The sequence below is a fragment of the Buteo buteo genome, chromosome 4, assembly GCF_964188355.1.
Source record: "Buteo buteo chromosome 4, bButBut1.hap1.1, whole genome shotgun sequence".
Lineage (NCBI taxonomy): Eukaryota > Metazoa > Chordata > Aves > Accipitriformes > Accipitridae > Buteo > Buteo buteo.
Window position 1 is genome coordinate 68554541 of NC_134174.1, and position 20902 is coordinate 68575442.

At 40.4% G+C, this 20902-nt stretch overlaps 1 protein-coding gene across 4 annotated transcripts; it reads right to left on the bottom strand.

The window, feature by feature from the left end:
* Positions 1 to 3947: 3947 nt before the first annotated feature.
* C4H10orf143 (chromosome 4 C10orf143 homolog) lies at positions 3948 to 19366 on the bottom strand. Of its 4 annotated transcripts, XR_012650196.1 has the most exons (6): positions 19117 to 19366; positions 14568 to 14708; positions 14376 to 14441; positions 10487 to 10657; positions 5336 to 5406; positions 3948 to 4660 (listed from the first exon to the last, which is right to left on the bottom strand). XR_012650196.1 is itself a non-coding variant. In XM_075026645.1 (4 exons), exons 1-4 carry the CDS (start codon positions 19198 to 19200, stop codon positions 10628 to 10630), a joined length of 321 nt encoding a protein of 106 aa, XP_074882746.1. In that variant the 5' UTR covers positions 19201 to 19366; the 3' UTR covers positions 5515 to 10627. The 4 variants fall into 4 exon arrangements, 2 of the variants coding, with proteins under 2 accessions (XP_074882746.1, XP_074882747.1); XR_012650195.1 differs by having other exon boundaries at positions 3948 to 5406; XM_075026645.1 differs by lacking the exons at positions 3948 to 4660; positions 5336 to 5406 and having other exon boundaries at positions 5515 to 10657.
* Between the last annotated feature and the right edge of the window lie 1536 nt (positions 19367 to 20902).

Genomic DNA, 20902 nt, shown 5'->3' on the forward strand with positions numbered 1-20902 from the left:
GGGAAAGTGATTTGCTGCATATAAACACTGAGAAAGTGTCAGTTTATAAAGAGCAGGATTTTGTGACTCAGCTTTTAACAGAATTGGAGTGGCTTCAACGTGATCATCAACAAAATTGTCAAATGGATGTAACCCTGGCAATTAAAAGCAGACAAAATTCTGCTATTTACTAAATTCTGTTATTTACTAACGATTCTAAATTATCTGATCTTCAATGCAATAGCATCTCTTTACTAAATAACTCAAAAGATCTAGTTCCCTTTTCTTACAAACCCTTTTAAAAATTGCTCTTTTGAATTCTTCTCCTTCTTAGCTTTTGCTCAGAAGTTAACGTTTTAAAAGCTTCATAGACTTTCCTTTGCAAGCTTCTTGAATCATGGACCCAAAACATCTTTCACTTACTGGGCATTTTCTAGACAGAGGTGTTGGGTACAGATAACTTCCTTTTATTTAAAGGCACCATATTACATCGATAAAAAATACCTTTGTTCAAGACTCGAACAAAGCGGCATCCAGCAGGGTGCTGGAGGCAGCCCTGGGTGCAGCAAGTGCTGAGGAACTGGGGATGGATTCCTCACTCCTCTCCTCGTGGGTGTGAAGATGAGGGTGGTGGGGATGAAGGCCGATGCTCGGGAAGGTGTCTGTAAGTAGAGGGAGCCTTTCGATTCGGGCTGGGAGGCACTTGGAAGATTTTAGCTGTGCTCTGCCTTGCTGTCAGCCTTGTAAAATGTGGTGTAATACCCACATTCCACTAAACTTGTGTCTTGTTCTTCCCAGGGCATGGACAAGCCTGGCTTAGGACACGAGTGAGAAGCAGAGAGATGGTGTTGACATCTCTTTATTAATTAAGGCCTAATTCATAACAGGGGGTGTTTAGCCAAGCAACTTGGTGGATCCAAATCTCACGCTTGGGAAGTAACTTGCAGAATCAAGGTCTGAACTATTAATGTTTTGGGTGATCTTTTTTTAATAGTTTCAGTTGAGAGGGTTCTGCTTTCTCACGCAGCCGGCATTTTGTCCTTTGTAGCTGTGGAAACCTGAAAGCTAGTCCTGCGGTTTTCATTTTTCTGGTTTGAGCACTCTCTCTCAAACTTTCTGCCCGTTTCCTTGTTTTCTTAGATTTTATTTGCTGCTGTCCTGCGGAGTGGCTCTGAGCACTATTTCAGTTCGGAAATAGGGAAGGTTACATCGAGGTTTTCTCGCTCCTTCCCTTCATTTGTGCTTGACCGAGGGCAAAGCTCTGAGGCTGCTGGGGGGTATCACACCTTGCTGGCGTAGATGCGGGTACGCAGCAGGCAGGATTTTCCCGTAGACCCGAGGAAGCCCGGGACCGCGCCGTACGTTACCGGTTTGCTTTTACTGCTGCAGTGGGAGCGGTGGGAGCGAGGGGACCTCTGGTGAAGTGCGAGGGTACGAGAGGAGAGGGATTATACACAGTGCAAAGCTTTAGTCGCTCCACGTGTGGGTGCTTATGTTAACGTAATTAAGAGGTAAACGTTAATAGCACGGTTTCAGTCTGGAGGGGGAACGCTTTCAGAAGGAGCTGGACGGACTCCAGCGCAGACGGACTTGCAGACCTTGAACAACTGGAAAGGGAAAGTACAACACCAACTGCTTGCTGCTGTTTTAATGTTCCGAGATAGATGATTTTGTTGTAATTGCTCTTAATATTTAACCGTCGTGCCCACTTGGAACCATTACCGGCCATCACTAGGTGGCAACACAGCTGGTGGAGAGATATCCCATGCCGAACACGCGCGGAGGGAAACCTCAGGCTGATTTCGCATTGCTGGCTCCATAGATTACGAAAAATCTTCTTGCTTCTGCAGGTCTATATCCCATCTGCAGCCTTCCTGAAACTTCACAGGCCTCTCACTGTGCAATTACAGGAGGATTTTAGTCTGATTATACATGAAAAACTCCCCTCTATAAAGAAATTCAAAGATCAGAGACATTTTCTTTTAAGTATTACACTGAAATTTGAACACTCCTGCTGCTTATTACAAAATGTTTCTACAAGGCACTATGGAACTCTTAGACTTTATATTTTCATTGTTAGAAATTTTTTCTTTTCTCTATTTAAACATTAAATCCGAGCATTTCACTTCCATCCATTTTTTTTTACTGAAATGTATGTTATGGAAGTTTTAATTACAGCCTGAACAGAATGCATAGTCACAAGTCATTGTTATGGATAGCATTAACAGGACTAAGAGAATCGAAACCAAACAAAAAATAAATGACATTTTTGTCCTTCAGATATGTGAAAATGTGAATGCAAATTCTATAGTCTTATTTTTTCTGATCCCCACTACTCTCTAATCTTATCAAATATACATTCCCATATTCTGAGTCAGTCTGATAAAGCAGCTTGCTATAAACAAGTTGCATTAGATTCTGTAGAGCACATTTTCCTAGCAAATCCAATTTCACAATCTTTTTCTGGTGACATATTAGCCATTCCTTAGTATATAAAACGTTCTTTGAATATTTTAACTACTGTGTTCTACAACAACATGTAGCATAATGCAGTTGTACTGTACGCTATCTTTCTTTAGACACCGTTCTTTACTGGAAATGCAATATCGTTTTACAGTACACTCCTTGTTTACCCTTTCAGGGCAGAGGTAAGTAACGCTCCCCAGTAAACATCTCGATTACCAGTACCTGCCTTGATGCAGTGTATCTGCACAGTTAGCTTTTGATATCACTGTTTGTCTGTGAATGGAGGTGCCTCAAGGTTCATAAATCTGTATGCAGTAGTATGGGTTCTCTAACAGCAATTCATTTTAATTATGTGAGACATAAAAAGACCACCTACAGATGAGACAATACAGCTGTAAGATTCTCAAGGTTACTATGGGGAATACTTCATAACTGAAGTATGTTTTCCCAAAGGAATTATACTACCATTTGATTTAATTTTTAATTTTTACATTTTAATCAAAAATAGATCAAATGGTGGTGTTATCTCCTGGGAAACATACTTCAGATATGAAGCAGTCCATGTTCCTTTTAAATATGTAAAGCTGCCATTTATGTATAACTCATGAATGACACCCTGTGTTGCAAGCAAATATCATGCAGTGATTTCTATATTGTTTCAGTAACAACACTATAATCATGCACAAATATCACTACACCTGATTCTACAAAGCAAATGGCATTAAATAGTATGGACTTCAGGCGCTAACATAATATATACCTAGTGCTAAATAAGAGCCACCATGTATTGAACATGTGCGCATTAGTATTAGCAGGGACCATATCCCATGGGGCAGCCAAACACCAGGCAAGTTGTTATTTAGCTTTCTGAAAGCTATTGTTTGAAAACTCAGATTCAGAAACACAGTGCAGTGCATTACAGCAAAGAACAAAGCATGATGTGTTCAGATCTGGAGGTCACAATTTAAAGACCTTAACACGTACGTTGTTATGGAATGGCAAATGGGTTTTTTGAAGTTGGTGAGGACATATTATTGGATAGAGGATGAGGTTCAGATCCATGAATGCCTATTTGATCTGCCTGGGATTTTTTTTCTTTTCTTTTTGTATGTGTTTAAAAAGAAAACAAGATGGCCAATGTTTTTCTTGCTTACTTGTGAAAGAGTTGGGAACAACTCGGGAAGAGAGAGCAAAGGACGAGTCTCGGTGCCCCTTGACGCGGGACATTTCCCACTCTACCTGTAGACTTTAGTTTTCAGTAACAGTCACTTTAGTAAAATATCTGTCCCCCAGCAATGGAAGCCCTTGGTGCTTCTCAGAGCAATATGTACATTTTTGCATATGTGGTGTTTATGGGCAGTTATTCTGTGTGGAAGTTTCATGTGTGATAAAATGTCAAGGTGTAACTCTGAATTTTATACTTACTGCCAGTAATCAAGGCAAAAATAGCATTATTAATGTGTGACTATTAATCTGATAATACAGGATATCATATTATTTTCCCAGGAAGCACTGTACGGGGTTCTCAGGAGGGCTGCTGAGGTTTTAATATGTATATAGTTTTCCCAACTAATTTAGACATAAACACCACTAATTTTAAATATATTATTTTCAACATGTATGTTGTATAAATTTCTTGTCTTCATGGTTAGTCATATACAGACTGCCTTTAAACTGCACATCCTAAACTCAAAATTTTGTTTTTCTGTCTTTTTTTGGCAGTCAAGATGACAAGTCGATGTGTAATTATCATCAAATGAATAGTTAAGCAAATGCTAGTACCATAGTCTAAAGCAACTAAACCTAGTACAAAAATTTTACGTAACATAGATAATATATTTATTATTTTCATCAATATTACATTTATCCAACCCCTTTCACATTCGCTCTTGTGCTTCTTGCTACTCCAGACATCAAACCAGGATTAATTCTTGTCTTGTGCTTCATCTGCTTACCTTTATACAAAATGTACGTACAATGCTAACCAGCTAAAATCCTGTTCATCTCTATATAGACAAAGTTACTTCACCCTCAATACATGTAAGAATAGGTGACAAAAGAAGAAAAAAAAAAAGTAAGCAAAAAATGATGCCTTTATCCTTCCCCTGCCCTTTGTTTCAATACTGCTGTCCTGAGGTCCATCGTTCCTGCTCCAGGACCGTTAGCCTTTCCTGCGTGGCCCAGGTTAGACTTTTCCAAGGCAGACAGTTAAAACCTGTTTTCTCCAGAAAGAAATCAATGCAAGCAAGTAAGCAAGTTAACGTGTACTTACTTATCAAACAAGTTTCACTTTATTTTTTGAAGATTTTTGCAGACATGGCAAGTTAAGGCAAGGGCTTTGAAGGGCAGCATGCACCCTGTCTGTGGTTTACCAGCTGTCCCGAGTCTCAGGAAGGGTTCGGGCAGTGATTGCCCTGTACTCTGCAACAGCAGACCTTCAGAGCACAAGGCAACGGACTCTCTTTTGGGTTAAGAAGAGGAGAACAACTGAGCTTAGGAGCACACCAGCACGCAGTTGGATCCGGTAGGTGAGAAGTCTACCGCAGCAGCTCCTGTTAAGGCCCCTACACCTACACTGCACATAGTTTGGAGGTTTTACGCTGGACTAAACTCAGCCTGCTGCACTGAGCAGGAGCTGCCCAAGGTTCAGACTCCCATGGGGAGAACCCGATGTGCAGCTGGAGCGGAGGTCCCAGGGCAGACTCCTTTTGAAAGAAACCATCTCGTGTGCACTGAAACTGCGCGACCAACTGTAGGGATGCGCAGCAAGTGGCAGTGGTCGGGGGATTCGCTTCAAAACCACACTGCTATGAAGCAAAATGATAATCTAAATAAAGCAATAGTTTAAGGAGCTCACAGTTTAGAATCAGGAAGGTATCTAGACACCTACGTTTCTACTGAAATCCACAGGAACTCAGGTCTGATCCTCAGGTGTTCCAACTAGGTGAGGAAAAACAAAATCTGGAGACACAGATGGAGAGGGATCAGTTGAAAAATATTAATGTTTAACTCTATTAAACCAAACCTGTAGAGGAATTACTTTGTTTCAAAATATTGATTCTGCATATCATTCATACATCTGGCCCATGAGGGGGAAACACTGTGTGGGCTATACCGCACAAATGAAACTGTATATAATACAAACTACAAACAGTTTTTATTTACCTTTATACCTTAGTGTCTGCAGAATGCAATTCAATTATTAATGGAATAACAAAACCAGTCAGTTTCATACTGTAGCCACAGTCGTGTTTAATGCTTCTGCTTTTGTAAGTAACAATTTACAAAATACAAAGTTAAAAATATTAGATTATATAATTTTAACCTGAATTAAAAACAGACCATATGCCTATTTTACTATATACATGTAAATACAGTATCACTGAGGTGATTTTGTGTACAAAGCAGAGCATTAGGAAATATAAAGAGTATATAATTTTTATCAATAAAACAAAATTTTATAGTTATACAAGGTAAAGAAAAGTCTTACAAAAATAATTTTGTGATTCCACTGCAGATTTGACACAAATCTGCTTTAAAGAAATATTCACCTGTCCCAACCCGTACGGCATTCATCTGTACCTATCACAATAGCTTTATGATTCTGACTGACAAATCCTGAAACAAATTACAAACACAGTACATCTATTTAAAAGAATACCATTGTTATAAGCCTTCAATATAGTAAACCATTGAACTACAATTTGTTTTCATACTGGCTGATTTATAAATGCATTCCTTGCCCTATGAGAAAGCACGGAGCAAGGAATCACATCCTAGCTGAAAGATTCACTTGAAAGTTTATCCAGAAACGTACGCATTCTCACTTGTGAAAAAAATCAGGGAAAACAATGATGTTCCTAAACAGCTAAACATGTTTCTAGTCAGCTGGAGAAGTCAGCTACCACTTCAGAACGAGTAAGACCAGCCGCCGTTTTGCAGGGAAGCAGGCACAGCCACCCGCAGCAGGTGCTGCTTTGCCCCGCAAAGCAATGAACCCTTGGATGTAAACTCCGGCTCACAAAGTGAGCAACACCAGTTATTTCACTTTGAGATCCTTTAGACAGAATATAACTGAAATGTATGTCTAGCCAGAATACTTTATTTATCAGCAGTAGCATTACCAGAAATGTAAGTAAAAATCTGTTCAAGTTTTTGTTAGGACTTAACGGCCTCCTGCAACACAGAGGAATGTAGAACACTAAAAAAAAAGGTACAGGGCAGTTACCCTTCTGCCTCCTGCCTTGAACTACAGCTCCCAAAGGTTTCTGTTTTTTTTTTTTTTTATATTGTAAGCCAACTCAAGAAAAACAGAAAGGAGGGAGCTGCTATTTTTGACAAATAGTAGGAAGAGTATCCCTACACTGCAAATTAAGTGTGAGTATACACACACACTTGAATTCTAGTCATACAGGAACGACTTCTTAAATATTGAAGATTCCAATGCTTAATAAAAAGAGCAAAGTCAAGTTTAACATTCTCCTGATAGCCAATACATTTTTTATATCAACAATAGCAAAGAAAAAAAATACTGTGGGAAACTATTGACGTTTTCATAATTTCTGTGATAATTGATGTTCAAAGCTTAGCTATGAGGCAAGAAAGGACGCCCACAACAAAACCTGATGTAAAACACTGGTTCTGTATTTGTAAAAAGTCTTTCCATGCAGCACGTGTCCTGTTTCTTGGACTCTTCCCATGCATCTGCCTGCTACTAGTCACTAGAGCATATAGGATATCGAACTAGGTGTTCCCATTTGACCCAGTCTGGTGCTTTTGCAGTTAAATAACTAGGGAAGATTATCCTGGACACTGAAATGTTAGGGATGCAAAAATTAAAACACTTATCAACTCTGAAAGAATAGAAAGATACAGATGGGTTTTCATAGAAATCTGCTAAGGAAGAAAGGCATCACATTTCTGTATCAAAACCTTTTTTTTTTAATACTCACTCTTCCATTACAAATTGTGTTATGATGCAGCAGAGATGGTAACTACCAAGTGTTTTTCATTCCTCTTCTATTCTAGTGTATTTTATTGACAACAGTATAACTACGTGAAAGTGGTAATTGGGACAGGCTGAAAATGAGGGGAGTTAACCTTCCACTAGCTAATCTATTTCTACACCCCTTTTTAGAGTTCATTCTCAAAACAGATTAAATTGGAAGGGGAACAGAGGTGGTTCTTTTTTTATTTAAATATTATTATGGAATTGATCTGACATATCCTATATTGTGTTCCTGGAGAATGCAAAAAGCTATAGTTAAAAACAAACAAAAAGAACCCTACTTAGGACCATTTTACTCAAGTTTAGTTTCTATAGCATAGCATTTAGATGTTCAAAGTGTACATGTAAATAACATAACTACTAATCAGTTAGACTTGATGTAAACTGCAGCATTACATTTTTAACAGTGTAGAGAAAGCACAACAGGCCCATGTTCACACTGCAGGTAACAGAGTGAAAAATAGGATGAAGTTCTCCTATTTTCTTCAGCTGTATAGATGCAGTAATCTCCAAGGACAGTCTTGAGACTCAGGGTGGAGAGTGTAATAAAATACCTACACAGTGTACAGTAACAATGGGAAGACTGATATGAAAAAATTACATAAAAATCGAACACTAGTATGAGTTCATCAGCCTCTGTAATGCAGCCACAACCTATGACCAGTCCTGTGACTTATGTACGATAAGATTTTACAAAAACCAAGTAATGTTTATTCTAAAAGGAGAAGAATTAAAAAGAACATGGCACAAAACCTATGAGGACCCTAAGGAAAACTAGTTGTTTCTATGTTTTACCATATTCCATACCACACTAAAATACAGTTAAGTTTAAAGCAAACAGAAGAAATATATGCATTAGTATCTGTGAATTCTTAACATGATAAAATTTGAATTATTTAAATGAAAAGCACCCTTTTGGTTTGATAATCCATACACATATCCTCCGTGTTTTAAACATGATGGCATACTACTTTGCTCAAATATATTCTAGCAAAAAACTCTTCCATCACGGAGTCCAAGTCTACTTTTGATATTCTCCTCTTTGGATACCCTAAATTTTGACCATAAACTGTTCTACTAATCATTACTTGTCATACATTTTACTTGATAAAGCATAACAGGTTTTGAGTCATTTTGCAGTAACTAAACTTTCAGATACCTTTTAGCCTTTTACTTTATTTCAACTTTTACAGCACAGGGACTGATGCTTAGCCATCTTTTTTTTGACTGCCGTTGTTAGCAGGATTTTTAAAAAACAAGGGTTGGAAAATGTTGTGAAAACGAACTGCCCACAAAATATGATCTAGTTATCTTGGTAGCAAATATGTAATTTCAGTCTTTAGGAAACATTTTTGTTTTTTATTTTGCACTAATTGATAAACTCTGATATCAGTATGCAGGAATTTGCTCATCATACTGTCATTTCAAGTGAGGATATGTTCCTTTCTAGCTTGGATAGATACTATTGCTTGCATCAACCTGCATTGGGAGTGGGAGGATTCAAGATGAGTTTCAGATCTTCAAGGTGACAGGGACAATACAATTTTTAAACCCGCTGTGCTTCTTGGAGATTTGATCTTTTAAGGGATTGTACTGTTCTTGTGATTGAAGAAAATTTTGAAGTGTCTGAAAAATTTCTCTTTGAAAATACTTATTTTTGATGTAACAAGAATTTATATTGGCTTGGAGGAAACTTATTCTTTCCTAGCCAAACAGTCTATATGCCAATTTAGCGCAGGTCTGCTTTATAGACTTATTTCCTTATCTATTACTTAATTGAATTCAGTATTTATATGATAGTCATATATTTAGGAAGAATCTCCTTAACAGCAGTCAACTCAGTGCCAGCTCCACACACAATATGGGAAGCACTTTAGGACTCTCAAAAACCTTTGTCTAAGGATTTTGCAGTCTGATAAACCCCACTGGGAAACTAACCTTTAAAAGCCTGTCACTAGATTTTTGCAACTTCGGAGCTACCATTTTAATTTAAACTGGCTACTGGCTGCTCTCAGAACAGGAGAGGCCAAATGCTGTTATGCCTGCCATATCTGTTTTGGGTTGAACTCTGCCTGAGAGCTGAGTGGCAGCAGGGCACAGTTATAGCTCAGCAGTTCTCCAGGCAGTGGAGATTGCTTGCTTTGTGAACTTTGGCAGGTCACAGCAATTTCCCTCCAGTGCAGAGGGTTAACACGCTGCCATTCAGTTCGGAGCTTTCAGGACCCTTCTGCCTAAACCAGAGCAGCCAGTGAAGTGTTACACCCAAATAGCACAACTCAGCTACCTAAGAGTCCAAAAATCTGAATGTGTTTAAAAATTACATAGTCCTACATACTGGCAAAATGTAGATGAAATTATTTGTGACAAACCAATAAAATTATGTTGGATGACAACTTCAAGACTTTTTAAACAGATCTGTTCTAATATCACAATAACTGGAAAGACAGTCAGGGAGTGTCAGATGGTATCTTAACTTTTTGAGGACTCCAAATTACTATTCATCTTAACTTTATAGAGGGTTGTTCAAATAAACTCTTTTTTCTATTAGTTACTTACGTACCACATTCACAAACTGCTTGTTATAAACAAACTAGAAGTATAACGTGTAAGATATCTGAATTGGATGCATATTTGGGATTTAAACATAAGTTTCAACAGGATTTTTACTGGTCTTCACAGCTGCAAAGCTGAATAGCCATCTAAAAATGAAGACACTTCTGTCCTCACATATCTGCCTGCATATATAGGGCTGAGCTAAAACTGCAGGCCCTGTACACATGTAAATGCAAGGACCGTTTTCCAAGAGTATCAGAGAAAGTGCCCAAGAGAGACAGGAAAATCTCTTGTATCAACATGACCTTTGGCCCAGTCCAAGGTGAAGACTGGGCCAAAGGCCAGATCAACTTAACTAGCCTAAAACATTAAATCAAAATTTTTTTTAAACATATATCAAGCTACCTTAAAAGCAGAAGCATTTTTTCAAGTGTAAAAACAATGATATCCATCATTGTGCACTAAAAGAGTAACACATACAGCAAACTGCTATATGCTGAATACCACACACAAATCCACGCCGTGAGTGAATGTACAGATATCCAGCTGTACAGGGTTCACAGGTGCATGTTTAGAATGTAAACAGAAAAGCAGTGCTGCTGACTTGCCGTCTCTCAATTTCTAGAAGCCCAGGATATGACTGAAGTGTCCCTGAAATGACAAAATTTCATGTCACTAAAAATTATCTCATCAAAACCTGAAGTCTTTTCCTCAGTATATGTTTTCAAACTTTATTTTAAAAGAAACTGTCAGTTCCACTAACTGCATCACAAATCTTCCCTTTTTTTTCCTGAAGGACTAGTGGACAACTAAAAAGTTTGGACAGTAAATGGACCATTCAGTGTAATCTATATAAGGAGCATGACTGAGTTATGATACTCGTTTTGCACATGAAGTTAAAATATACCCATAGAGAATATAGACAATTTTAGCATCATGCTTCTATGCCTTATTCTATTCTACCATTAAATGTTTAAAGATTTTGAGGATAGAACAGAAATTTACTTTCTGGTTGGCAACTTTTATTTTAAACTCAAGTCTTCATTTATTTATATCACATTGTATTTTTTAAAAGAATGTATTCACAGTAATACTTTAGAACAAAAAAAAGCATTACCTCTAGCTATCATGTAACACAGAAAAATCTCAAGAATGATGGTGGTGTTCTTCCCGCCCTGAAATCCTACCTAATTTCCTTCTAGTTAACACCACTTCTTCCTCTTCTTCTAAGCCCCTGCCTAAATAGTCAATAACATATTAGTCCAAAGAAAACTTACAAAAAATGCAGCTATAGTAGTACTCTTTTCTCAAATTGTGGTTTAATACACATCTATTATTCCTTCTGAAACATGTGGTAGTCATTAAATGTATCAAAAGAGCTCTAAAAGTTAAGAGAGCAAACCTAATAGTGATACTGCCTTCCAATACAATTTGAAGTTCACAGCACTTACAGTAGTGACACAGAATTAAATGTGTTCAAGAAGGCTGATGTTAGTCCAGTTCCTCACATGACTGATTAGCTTAAGTATTAGGACTTCCTGATGCAAAATACAATCCTGATAAGACTACCCACAACAACGAAAAATTTTCTCAGTCCAATATGCTTTGTGTTTGACTTGTTCCAGTTTGGATGTTTTAATTTATTTGAATTTCCCTACCATCAGTAGAATAAAGCTTCTTGTAGGATTTTAACAATATTATTGATTAAGAAAAAAATTATAACATTCTTTATCTTGCTATCTGTAGGCTCCTCCCTTCTGTTCATTTCAGCTGTTCTGAACGACTTCCATGATGCATGTTAATCACTGTGACAGCCTGGTTTTCCTGAAATGAAATTTTAACTAAAGAAAGTTTTCTGAGCTCTACTGGCTTACTAGACATTATACTCTTAGTATAAGCTTTTTATTATTTCAAGAATGAAGAAAATTTACTAATATAACTCCTACCAAATTTATTGAAATATAACCGAATCATCTGTTATGTCACTGGGCACAAATAACTGATTATCCAAAGAGGACACAGTTAACAAATCTATACAATCAGTGCATCGTTGACAGGTAGAGAGGTTACACATGAATCATGCTGTGAATGCAAGGACACTCACACAAGCCCGTTTACATCAGGGTGATTGTGCTAGCTTAACATGACATAAATTCAGCTATACCAGAACACAGTTCTGGCTGCTCTAGTCCTGTATTTGTGTGGCATTATGTCCAAACTAGAAAACTCTCCTAACAGAAACTGGGAGCAGAAGAGTCCCTCCTCTCTGCAAGAGCAAGATACCTGTGCAAGAGTAGCCATATTTTTCTTTCATCCAGATTGTTCCAGCCCCATGACTCAAATAATGGAGAACTGAATATATACGCTAACTTCATGATTCCATTACCAAACATTGTATGTTGCTTCTTAAACTTTAATTTATATTTGACATTTTGCAACACACATGAGTAAACTTTTTCCCCCACTACAGGGTACATCATGGAAATCAGAATCATGCTTCAAATCAGTCATATTTAAAATCACCCTGCCTTGAGCAAAGCGTTTTCCATTTCAACTCAACAATATGAGACTAATTTAGCAAGAAGCCTACTAAGTAGCTCTACAAGGACTCCAGATTTTTATAACACTACCTTGAGTTTCTATATTGAAAGCACAGAGAGACAGTCAAGTAGAAAAATTCTTTAGTTTTGAGATTCCGGTTCTCACCGAGTAAAGTTAGCAAATTGTTTTCCTTGTTTCTTACAGCTGTAGCTGAAAAGCATTTAAAAGTGAATAGGTCATCCATTATAACCAAACTTCAATACATAAATGTTTGTGGAAGAGATGAATGTTGACTCTTCAAGTTATCTGGCTTTTATCAAGTTCATTACTAGGCCATAGGAAAAAAACCAACAGGCTAATCTGACTTGAAACAGAAATGGTGTTATTTGGAATTACGGTATTTGTACTCAGTCATAATTTTCCAAAATTAAGTGGTCACTGATATAGAAGATTTTTACAAACTCTAATGTTGTCACTGTAATTCTGGAATACAACAAAATTTACTTCCTAATGTGCCAATTTGGGTTTTAATCACAAGATGTTCTTTTCTTTTTTGTTTTTTTAATCCCCGAGATGTTCTCCATGTCCCCAAAGATGGTAACATATCTGGAAAGTTCAAACTTAGTAATCCACATATGTGGTCATACTGTTTTCTGTATTCCTAAAGGCAGGCCTGGATCTGGTTTCTGTTTTATTTTTAAAGATGAGCAGCAATAAGTTAACACAGTAAATGTCTTTTCAGTCACAGCTCCTGACTTATGACAGCAACCTCAGCCTCATAGCATTCAATGGAAACCTTGCCATTAATTCCATCAAATCAAAGATTTTGCTATAAACACTCAGCCTTTCTGAAGAAATGCATGGCATTCCTCCACACCTCTCCTCATTTTTGGCTTTGTAAGGAATCCTGTATGATGGTTCAAAAGGATGCAGAGGATGCAAACGTAAGTCAAGAGTAGCTCCCATACATTTAAGAAGCTCCCTAAACTTTGGTTAGACAATTTGTGTGAAAAACTAAACTGTAGGAATACCATAACCTCTTTCACTATTACTAGCCGTTATCTCTTGAGGGTTTTGGCCTTTTATCCAGGGCTAAAAAAAGAGTGGTTAAGATCACAGTCATCTGTTAGTGGGAGATTCTACTGCTACTGCTGCAATATTACGGCGTACTACATGGTGCCAAGTCACAGCTGTGACTACAGCCTACATAAAAGAAAAATACGGGTTTTAAACAGCTTGCTTTGGACACCAAGAGGAGCCTATCTGAATCAGCTCAGAAGTCAGCATTATTCAGCTGTCCAAATACTTGCACTGTTTTTCAGGAAAGTCAAGTTGTCTATGCCGAGCTCCGATTGCTCCTGGTTGTTTAGCTAGCTTGTTTAAAACTAGCTCTTGTATGTCTACAGTGTAATATTTTTAGGCTATGTCTACCCGTTGGAAAGGAAGTATCCAATTAGAGGAAAAAATAGGAGATAGAATGGGATTCCTGAATATTTTAGTATGATCCAGTAAATCAAGGACAATATAAAAATGGGGTAGAGGAAGTTGTATGTTAGTGTTTGCTTCAGTTACTTCCTAAACTCTGCTTTTTAGAGTGAATTTGAAAAATGTGTTCACAGCCTCCATATTTTCCAACTGCTGCTGGAAACATATTAGTTTGTGCTCTGCTGCGTACCTCAGAAATGCTAAATCAATCTGCCTTCTTTTATTTACATGCTTTATTCCTGAGAAATGTAATTGCGGTTTTTATTAACTTTATGTTTTATGGATCTAATACTTAAGAACAAGTCTATCTTTTATGTCACAGAAAGAAGGTTAATATACTTACAGATTCTCCAGCAATACATCTTGGGCAAGGCTGGGCAGTACCTCTGCTTCCATGGTTTTCAAAAATCTAATGAACAAAAACATACACAACACCATCAAAAAAAAGGGGGGGCAATTATTTGCAATTTTATTATAAAATGTATTTTAAATGTGTTCTTCTAAAAGACAGATGTTGTTGACAGTGTAAACATACCATTGAATTTTGCTTTGTCTTTGTAGCCCAGGGATCACAGTCAGCGGAGATTTTCTGTTTAGAATCCAGCTCCATGGCACAGTCAATGAGGCGAGCATCGGCCTCATTTGGAATGGTTTCTAACGGCTTGCATGCTCGCTTCTGAAAGAATCAAAAGCAATATTTACAGGTCTTCACAAGCCATAGGCCATTGAATACCAGTTTTCAGGATTTTATTGTTTATGACTGATAGGGATCTCACATTCATTTGGAAGAACAGTAAGTTAGTAAAATGTGGACTAGCAGACATGAGGCCAGAACACCAGAATTTTGTACTTAACACTGCATCTCATGCTGGATGAGCATGGAAATCTGCAGATCTCACTGAATGTCTCTGTGCCTCAGTTGCATGAACTGGGGATAAAATGCCACTGGGAAGAGAGCATACTTCACCCTCCATTAATGTATAATTTAAGATGGCATTTATCAAAGGAGCGGATCATGGGAAGTTGTGTGAAATGACTAATTACATCAAGGAAACGGAAGGAAAACCCTGAAGCCAAGTCAGACAGCTATGAAGACATATTTTGTAATGATTTTTGTATCTCTCTCTGAATAGTGTCATGTTTTCGCAGCCTTCCATTGCTATATAATCAATTAACTTCACGCTTTGAAGTTCTAACCTGAGCTGTTATCTAGTACCAAATGACATTTGGATGTCCTGCGAATCAAAGGCATCCACCTCCGGAGACAGTGCTGGCCTAACCAGGGATGTCTTTCTCACAGTGCCCAGCGACCCAACACAAGATCAGCGGTCCCCAGAAACACTGCTTTACTACTCTGTAGGAAACAGGTTAGGAACTGGTAAGGTTAAGATGCAAGTCTGTGGAAGACACCGATTGAAAACTTTAAGAAGAGTATCCTTGGCCTGTGACTGCTATCCCATGCAATGGGAGGACTACCTAAATCCCAGGGGCTCCTTGAAATTGTAACAGCAAATTAACAGAATAATGGGAAATTTCAAAACTGACACAGATGTTTCAGGCTCTGACTCTCCAAAGAGATACAGATGCTTTTGAAATTTTTTTCTGATGCCTTTCTGAACAAACTTTGTTTAAGGAATAACAATACTCGATCTCTTTCACAAGCATATGATTTCACAGGCAGAAGATGTGTTGCCACAGAACTAACAGGCTATTGAAGCATGGAAACTAAATTTAAAATTTGAATATGTTATGCAAAAATGGATCAATACAACAGGAACCTCAGTGGAAAACAGTTGAAACGAGAACACTATCAAGGAATACAGGATATTTGGATGGGAAGTAAATCAAAAAGTGAAATATGTGTTGTACTAAGAAAGTGAATAATATAATAACAAAAAGTCTGAGAAGGTCCTCTAAAGATAGACTGCCTTCCACTGGGAAAACATTCTCTTCTCTTTGTTGCTGAAGTACTCGTCCTTTATTAAAAGGTACAGCATAGTGGTACAGCAGCGTAAGTGGCAAGACGTGTGAGATGAAGGAGAAAAGGGAAAAAAATGACTTACTGCCATACATCAGAAGAAATTTGGCTTATTAAAAATAAATTCAAGGTATTGTTTTTTTGGGGGGGTTAAGATACTTAGCATCAGTGACAGGAATTCAGCATACAGAGTAGATGGCTGCCAAACTTATCATACCAATGCCAAGACAATTTGTCGAAGTTTCTAGCAGAGGCTGGGTTCAGGGAAGACTTCACGCTCTGGAATTCTCTCTCTTAGGAAAGAAACAATCAATACATCAATCCTGCTTGCGCACAGAACACAGCACAGGATTCAAAGAGCTTGTGATTAATACGGACCAACAAGCTAAAAAGGCAAGCAAGGTTTTCATCAAAATGACTACTTTTTTTAGGGAATGATCATGCTACATCCAGCTTGGAAACCTAGTTTAAGACAAGCAACAGCAAGTCACATGCTGTCCTACAACAGGTAGAAAACAGGTTCCTGCAGAGAAGATACTCTGTAACTTTCTTTTCCAGCTGAAAGTCCTGGAAAAACACATGCATTTACACTGATGCTGAAAGGATAAAGGCCTCACAGATGCTGCTTTTCATAAACAGTGAAATTAAACTGGTGCAAAAACTAGCTACATTGCAATAACTAACTTAAATGCAATGGAATACCACTTGTTTTTTTAATATTTTTTTTTTTAATTTAGCTCTCAGATTTGAAAGATCTCCTATAAATTTGTTAATTACAAGCAGTTTCTGTTTTGTTTACCACATTTTTAAAAGCCAGGCTAGCTTCTGTTTTGTGTTTCACAAACAGCTGTTGTATAGGTATAAAACAGGTCTCCAGCCAGCCCAGCTTTTCTGAGTTTAGCTCCACTGCATACCTTTATGGAAAGGACAATGATGGCCTTGTGTAGATGCTCCCTGTTATTAGGACCCAGCTCCCTACTGAAAGAGGTGCAGACGGCTCAGTTTGGGAAAGCAGAAGGAATGTGAAGTCCATGCAGGTCCTTGTTCTGGGAAACGTTGCTTGCAGGCCAGTGCAAACCAGAACATGCCATGTGAATAGCTCTAGCCTTGAAAACCTGTTATTCTTTACTAGCCTTTAAATCCAAATGCCTTAAAACCAGTACGACATCAATGAGATCCAACCTAAAGCAAGTTTCTGAAATATACGCGAATAACTACGTCAAGGTACAAAAGGCAAAAGAAAATCATATGTACATATATATAATGTACAGTAGGAACTGAGGGAGAACAGAAAATAACGTAGGGAATCTTCCCTGGTCACAACAGCCACTAGCACAGGACCACTGCATGATAGCAGCATCAAATAAGGGGATGATTAAGACTCCAAAATAGTTGTCTCCCCAAATCCAGGGATCAGTCTGGCCCTGCTTGCTTCAGTTAGTAGAGCCGAGTTCTGAGCTCCCCTCCCTGAGCAGCTGATTCAGAGATAACAGCTCTGCAAAGGCCGGCTACAGCGTTCGTAATGACTTCAAGCTGCAGTACTGGCAACGGCTTAAAACCCAAAAGGACAGAAACACAAGAAGAGTGACAAATGTTCTGATATTAGACCTTAAATGCACAAAACTCTGTACAGCATGACAACTGTATGAGTTACAAAGGAAAGCACCCTATATGCATTGCTACTCGGGCTTATGCTGTTAAGCCAAAGTTGAAAATAGAAAACAGTTGTGAGTTATTTAGCTAAGAAACCCCTGCACCACAGTGAGCAGGTACTAGAAGATGGAAAGCGCAATTTGATCAGTATGCATCGCCTCAACAGTCAGAAAGGTTAAGCGTAGGTGTTTCACCTTGTATCTGTGACGAAGCATGTGACTGCAGCAGCTCAACTGCTCACTTAAACGCATTAAGCCATGGTGACTCAATTGTAATCTGGACCATAACAACTGCTGTTATAGAAAAAACCCCACTCTCTAATGTCTTGCCTAGGCTACTCCACGTAGAAAATGTTCTGAACTCTGATAAGGAAAGTTCTCTTTTAAAACTACATTGCAGAGCTTGACTCATGTATTCTGCTATCTACAGAGGCGGTGACAGCAATTCTGAGTTGCTCTCTGTCATAGGAGTTCCAGAAGAATTTTATCTGGCCTCCAGACCACTGGCTCATTAATGCCTGCCTTAGTGGACAAACTGCAATTCATGAACCAGAAGAAAGCTATAGTTTGCCTCTCTACCCTCAAGAAGAGGAAGAGAAATTCCTTCTTTCCCATGCAACCTTGTCAGTCACAGTCAGAAAGTTCACTGAACAGACGTTCTTCTCTGCAAATGGTCTTTCTCTGATAAATGCGGTTAGCCCCTAAGTACGCAAGTTTTCGCTCGCGTCCCACGTGAACAAGGATGGTCAAGTAACGGTGGGGGAGACTGTGAACACCAGGATAAGTTTTTCTTGGAACTCCTCTTAACTTTTGCAGCTTGGCACTTACTAGGACGAAGTACACGCGCACGAGCTTAGCTGAAATGGAAAACTATTCCAGAAGCCCAACGCATGAGCGCTCAACGCGCCGTTCTTGCGAGGCACGTCCTGCAGCCAGGACGGCAGAGAACAGCGTCAATAACACCACCTGGCAAAGAGGGTATCAGCCAGAAAGAAATAATAAAAAATATAAAAGCTCGTTCAGTGAAATTCCGCTTGAAGTGACGAGACCGCGCCAGGCGGAGCCGCCGTCTCCAGGCGGAGCCGCGACGGGACGGGCTGGGCGGGAGGCCGAGGGGCTCCGCCGCCTCCCTCCGCTCCCGCCCGGCCCCGCTCTCCGCTCTCCCGCTTCTCCTCCTCCCGCTCCCGGCACCGCCGCCGCGCTGCCGCCAGAGGGCACCGGCCGCCTCACGGCCCCGGGCCCGACGGCCGCCTCACAGGCCCGGGACCGCCGCGCCGCCTCCCCGCTCTCCCTCCCTCCTCACGGCCTTCCCGCCACGGCGGAGGGCTGGCGGCGGGGCCTCGCCCAACCCGCTTCAGCCCGCGCGAAGCTGCTCCCCGCGGCCGGCGCTGCCCGCCGCTCCCCCTTCCCGGCCGTGAGGAAGGCCGACCCGACCCGCCGGTTCTCCAACTCACGGGCTCCGGTTCCCCCGGCTCCGGCTGTCGTGGTGCCCGCAAAGCTCCTCGCCGACCCCGGGCGGGCAACGGCAGCGCCGTCATGGCGCCCGGCTCGACCTCTCCCCGTCCCCGGGCGAACCCCGCGGCCGCTCCGGGCGCTGCTGCCCGCCCGTGTGGGGCGGGCCCGGGGCGGGAGGCCGTCCCTCAGCCAAGCGTTTGCCATCTTAGGGGGCCCTGCGGCGGGCGAGGGAACAAGTTTTTTAATTGCGCAGCTGCTCCGCCTTTTATTGCGCCGGACGTTTAGCCGGGTCCCGGTCAGGGGCGGCGGTTCGCTCCGTCAGCCTCCCGCCTCATGAGGTGACCTTAGCTCGCAGGGAGGCCTGGGTGGTCCTGGCGGTGGTGGGTCATCCCGATCGGCTTTGGGAGTTGGAGTTTTCTTAACCGAGCGCTCCCTAAATTGGCAAGGAAAGCGTGAAAAGCGAGGCAAGCGGTCTTCGAACAGCCGGTAACCTTACCTGCTCCCCGCTCTCCACACCCTGCACCAGGTAGGAAGCGTGTGGGATGCACGGCAGGCTTTTTTTCTCACTTCGAATTTCTCCGGGGTTTGGTGGCCAAAAAGAAAATATGCGTTTGTGACTTCGTGTAATTTACAGTCTAATTTCCGTGCCTGCTGGCTGTAGGAATGCCAAAATGTCAAAGAACAAAAGCCACGTGAAAGTATGACTGAGGCTGCACTAGGGTGGGGGCTGGAAATAGAGAGCTTTAAAGTTGACACAGTAGATGGGGGGGAAAAAAAAAAAGTACTTCCTGGGGAAGAGTAAAAAGGCTTGCTCTCTCTGTGTGCCGCCTAAAGCAAGTGTCGGAAAAAACCACCGCCTGACCTGGTTCTGTCCGTGAAGTGTGTCTGTAACCTTTTTGTGAACACCAGGAGCAGTTCATCCATTTAGGTAACAGTGTGACCAGGGCTGTTGCCATCAGTGATTTCAGCTTATTTTGTAATTAGATCTTTCCCACAGAACTAAACCTCCTCTAGAGTCCCAGGAAAGATCTGAAGCCACGTGAAAATTACAACCTGAAAATGACACGTACCCAGCATCGTGTGCATTGTGAAAGCCAGGGAATAAGAAGTTCACTCCTCAAATATGACCTGCTGTGCTGAGGAGTAAGGACTGAACACAGAATTGACAAGAACACCATGGTGTGGTTCCTACCTTTTTTGCAGAAGTTGTTCTTCTCTAAAAGAAACATTTAAATGCCATGTGATGGTGCACCAAAGAACTCTGTATTAGGGAGCAGCTGCAAATTTGAGCAGCACTGAGAATAATGATTATGACTTTTAGATTCGGGGTACCTCAGTCTACCTACAGACATTCAGGCGAGCGATTGACCATTACAGGGACTTGTGCTGACCTGGTGTCCTCCTGCCCTGGCTGCTGCGTGTTGTTATATCATTGCCTACTACAAGTCACCCTTCCTGTTGGGATGACAGGCAACGAGCTGCTCGTCATTATTTCTGATTCAGTCACAGGAACGTACTTGAGTTTCAATATAGAAATATCCAATTGCCAAACAGAATCATTCAGAAGCTTCCAAGGATCATCTGCAAACTCCCACCCATGGCAGCAGAAGACCAAAATCATTAGCGCCAGCTTGGACCCGAGAGCTGGCTGTGCAAACTGCATGGCAATCCAGAATGGGTAGATACTCATTTCAGATTCATTCTGAAAATGATCAACGGAGGATTCTGTTCTAGGTGCAAAGGTGTCTTCTGCACCCCTTATCTCCTACCAAAAGGGAGAAAAAA

Bases quoted from the DNA above. Each gene is read 5' to 3' on its own strand.
- C4H10orf143 (XM_075026645.1), bottom strand. From the start codon at position 19,200: ATGACGGCGCTGCCGTTGCCCGCCCGGGGTCGGCGAGGAGCTTTGCGG. The intron at 14,709-19,116 runs GTGAGTTGGAGA...TGATTCTTTCAG, and splicing joins AGCCGGGGGAACCGGAGCCC to AAGCGAGCATGCAAGCCGTT. The intron at 14,442-14,567 runs GTATGTTTACAC...TTTGTTCATTAG, and splicing joins AGACAAAGCAAAATTCAATG to ATTTTTGAAAACCATGGAAG.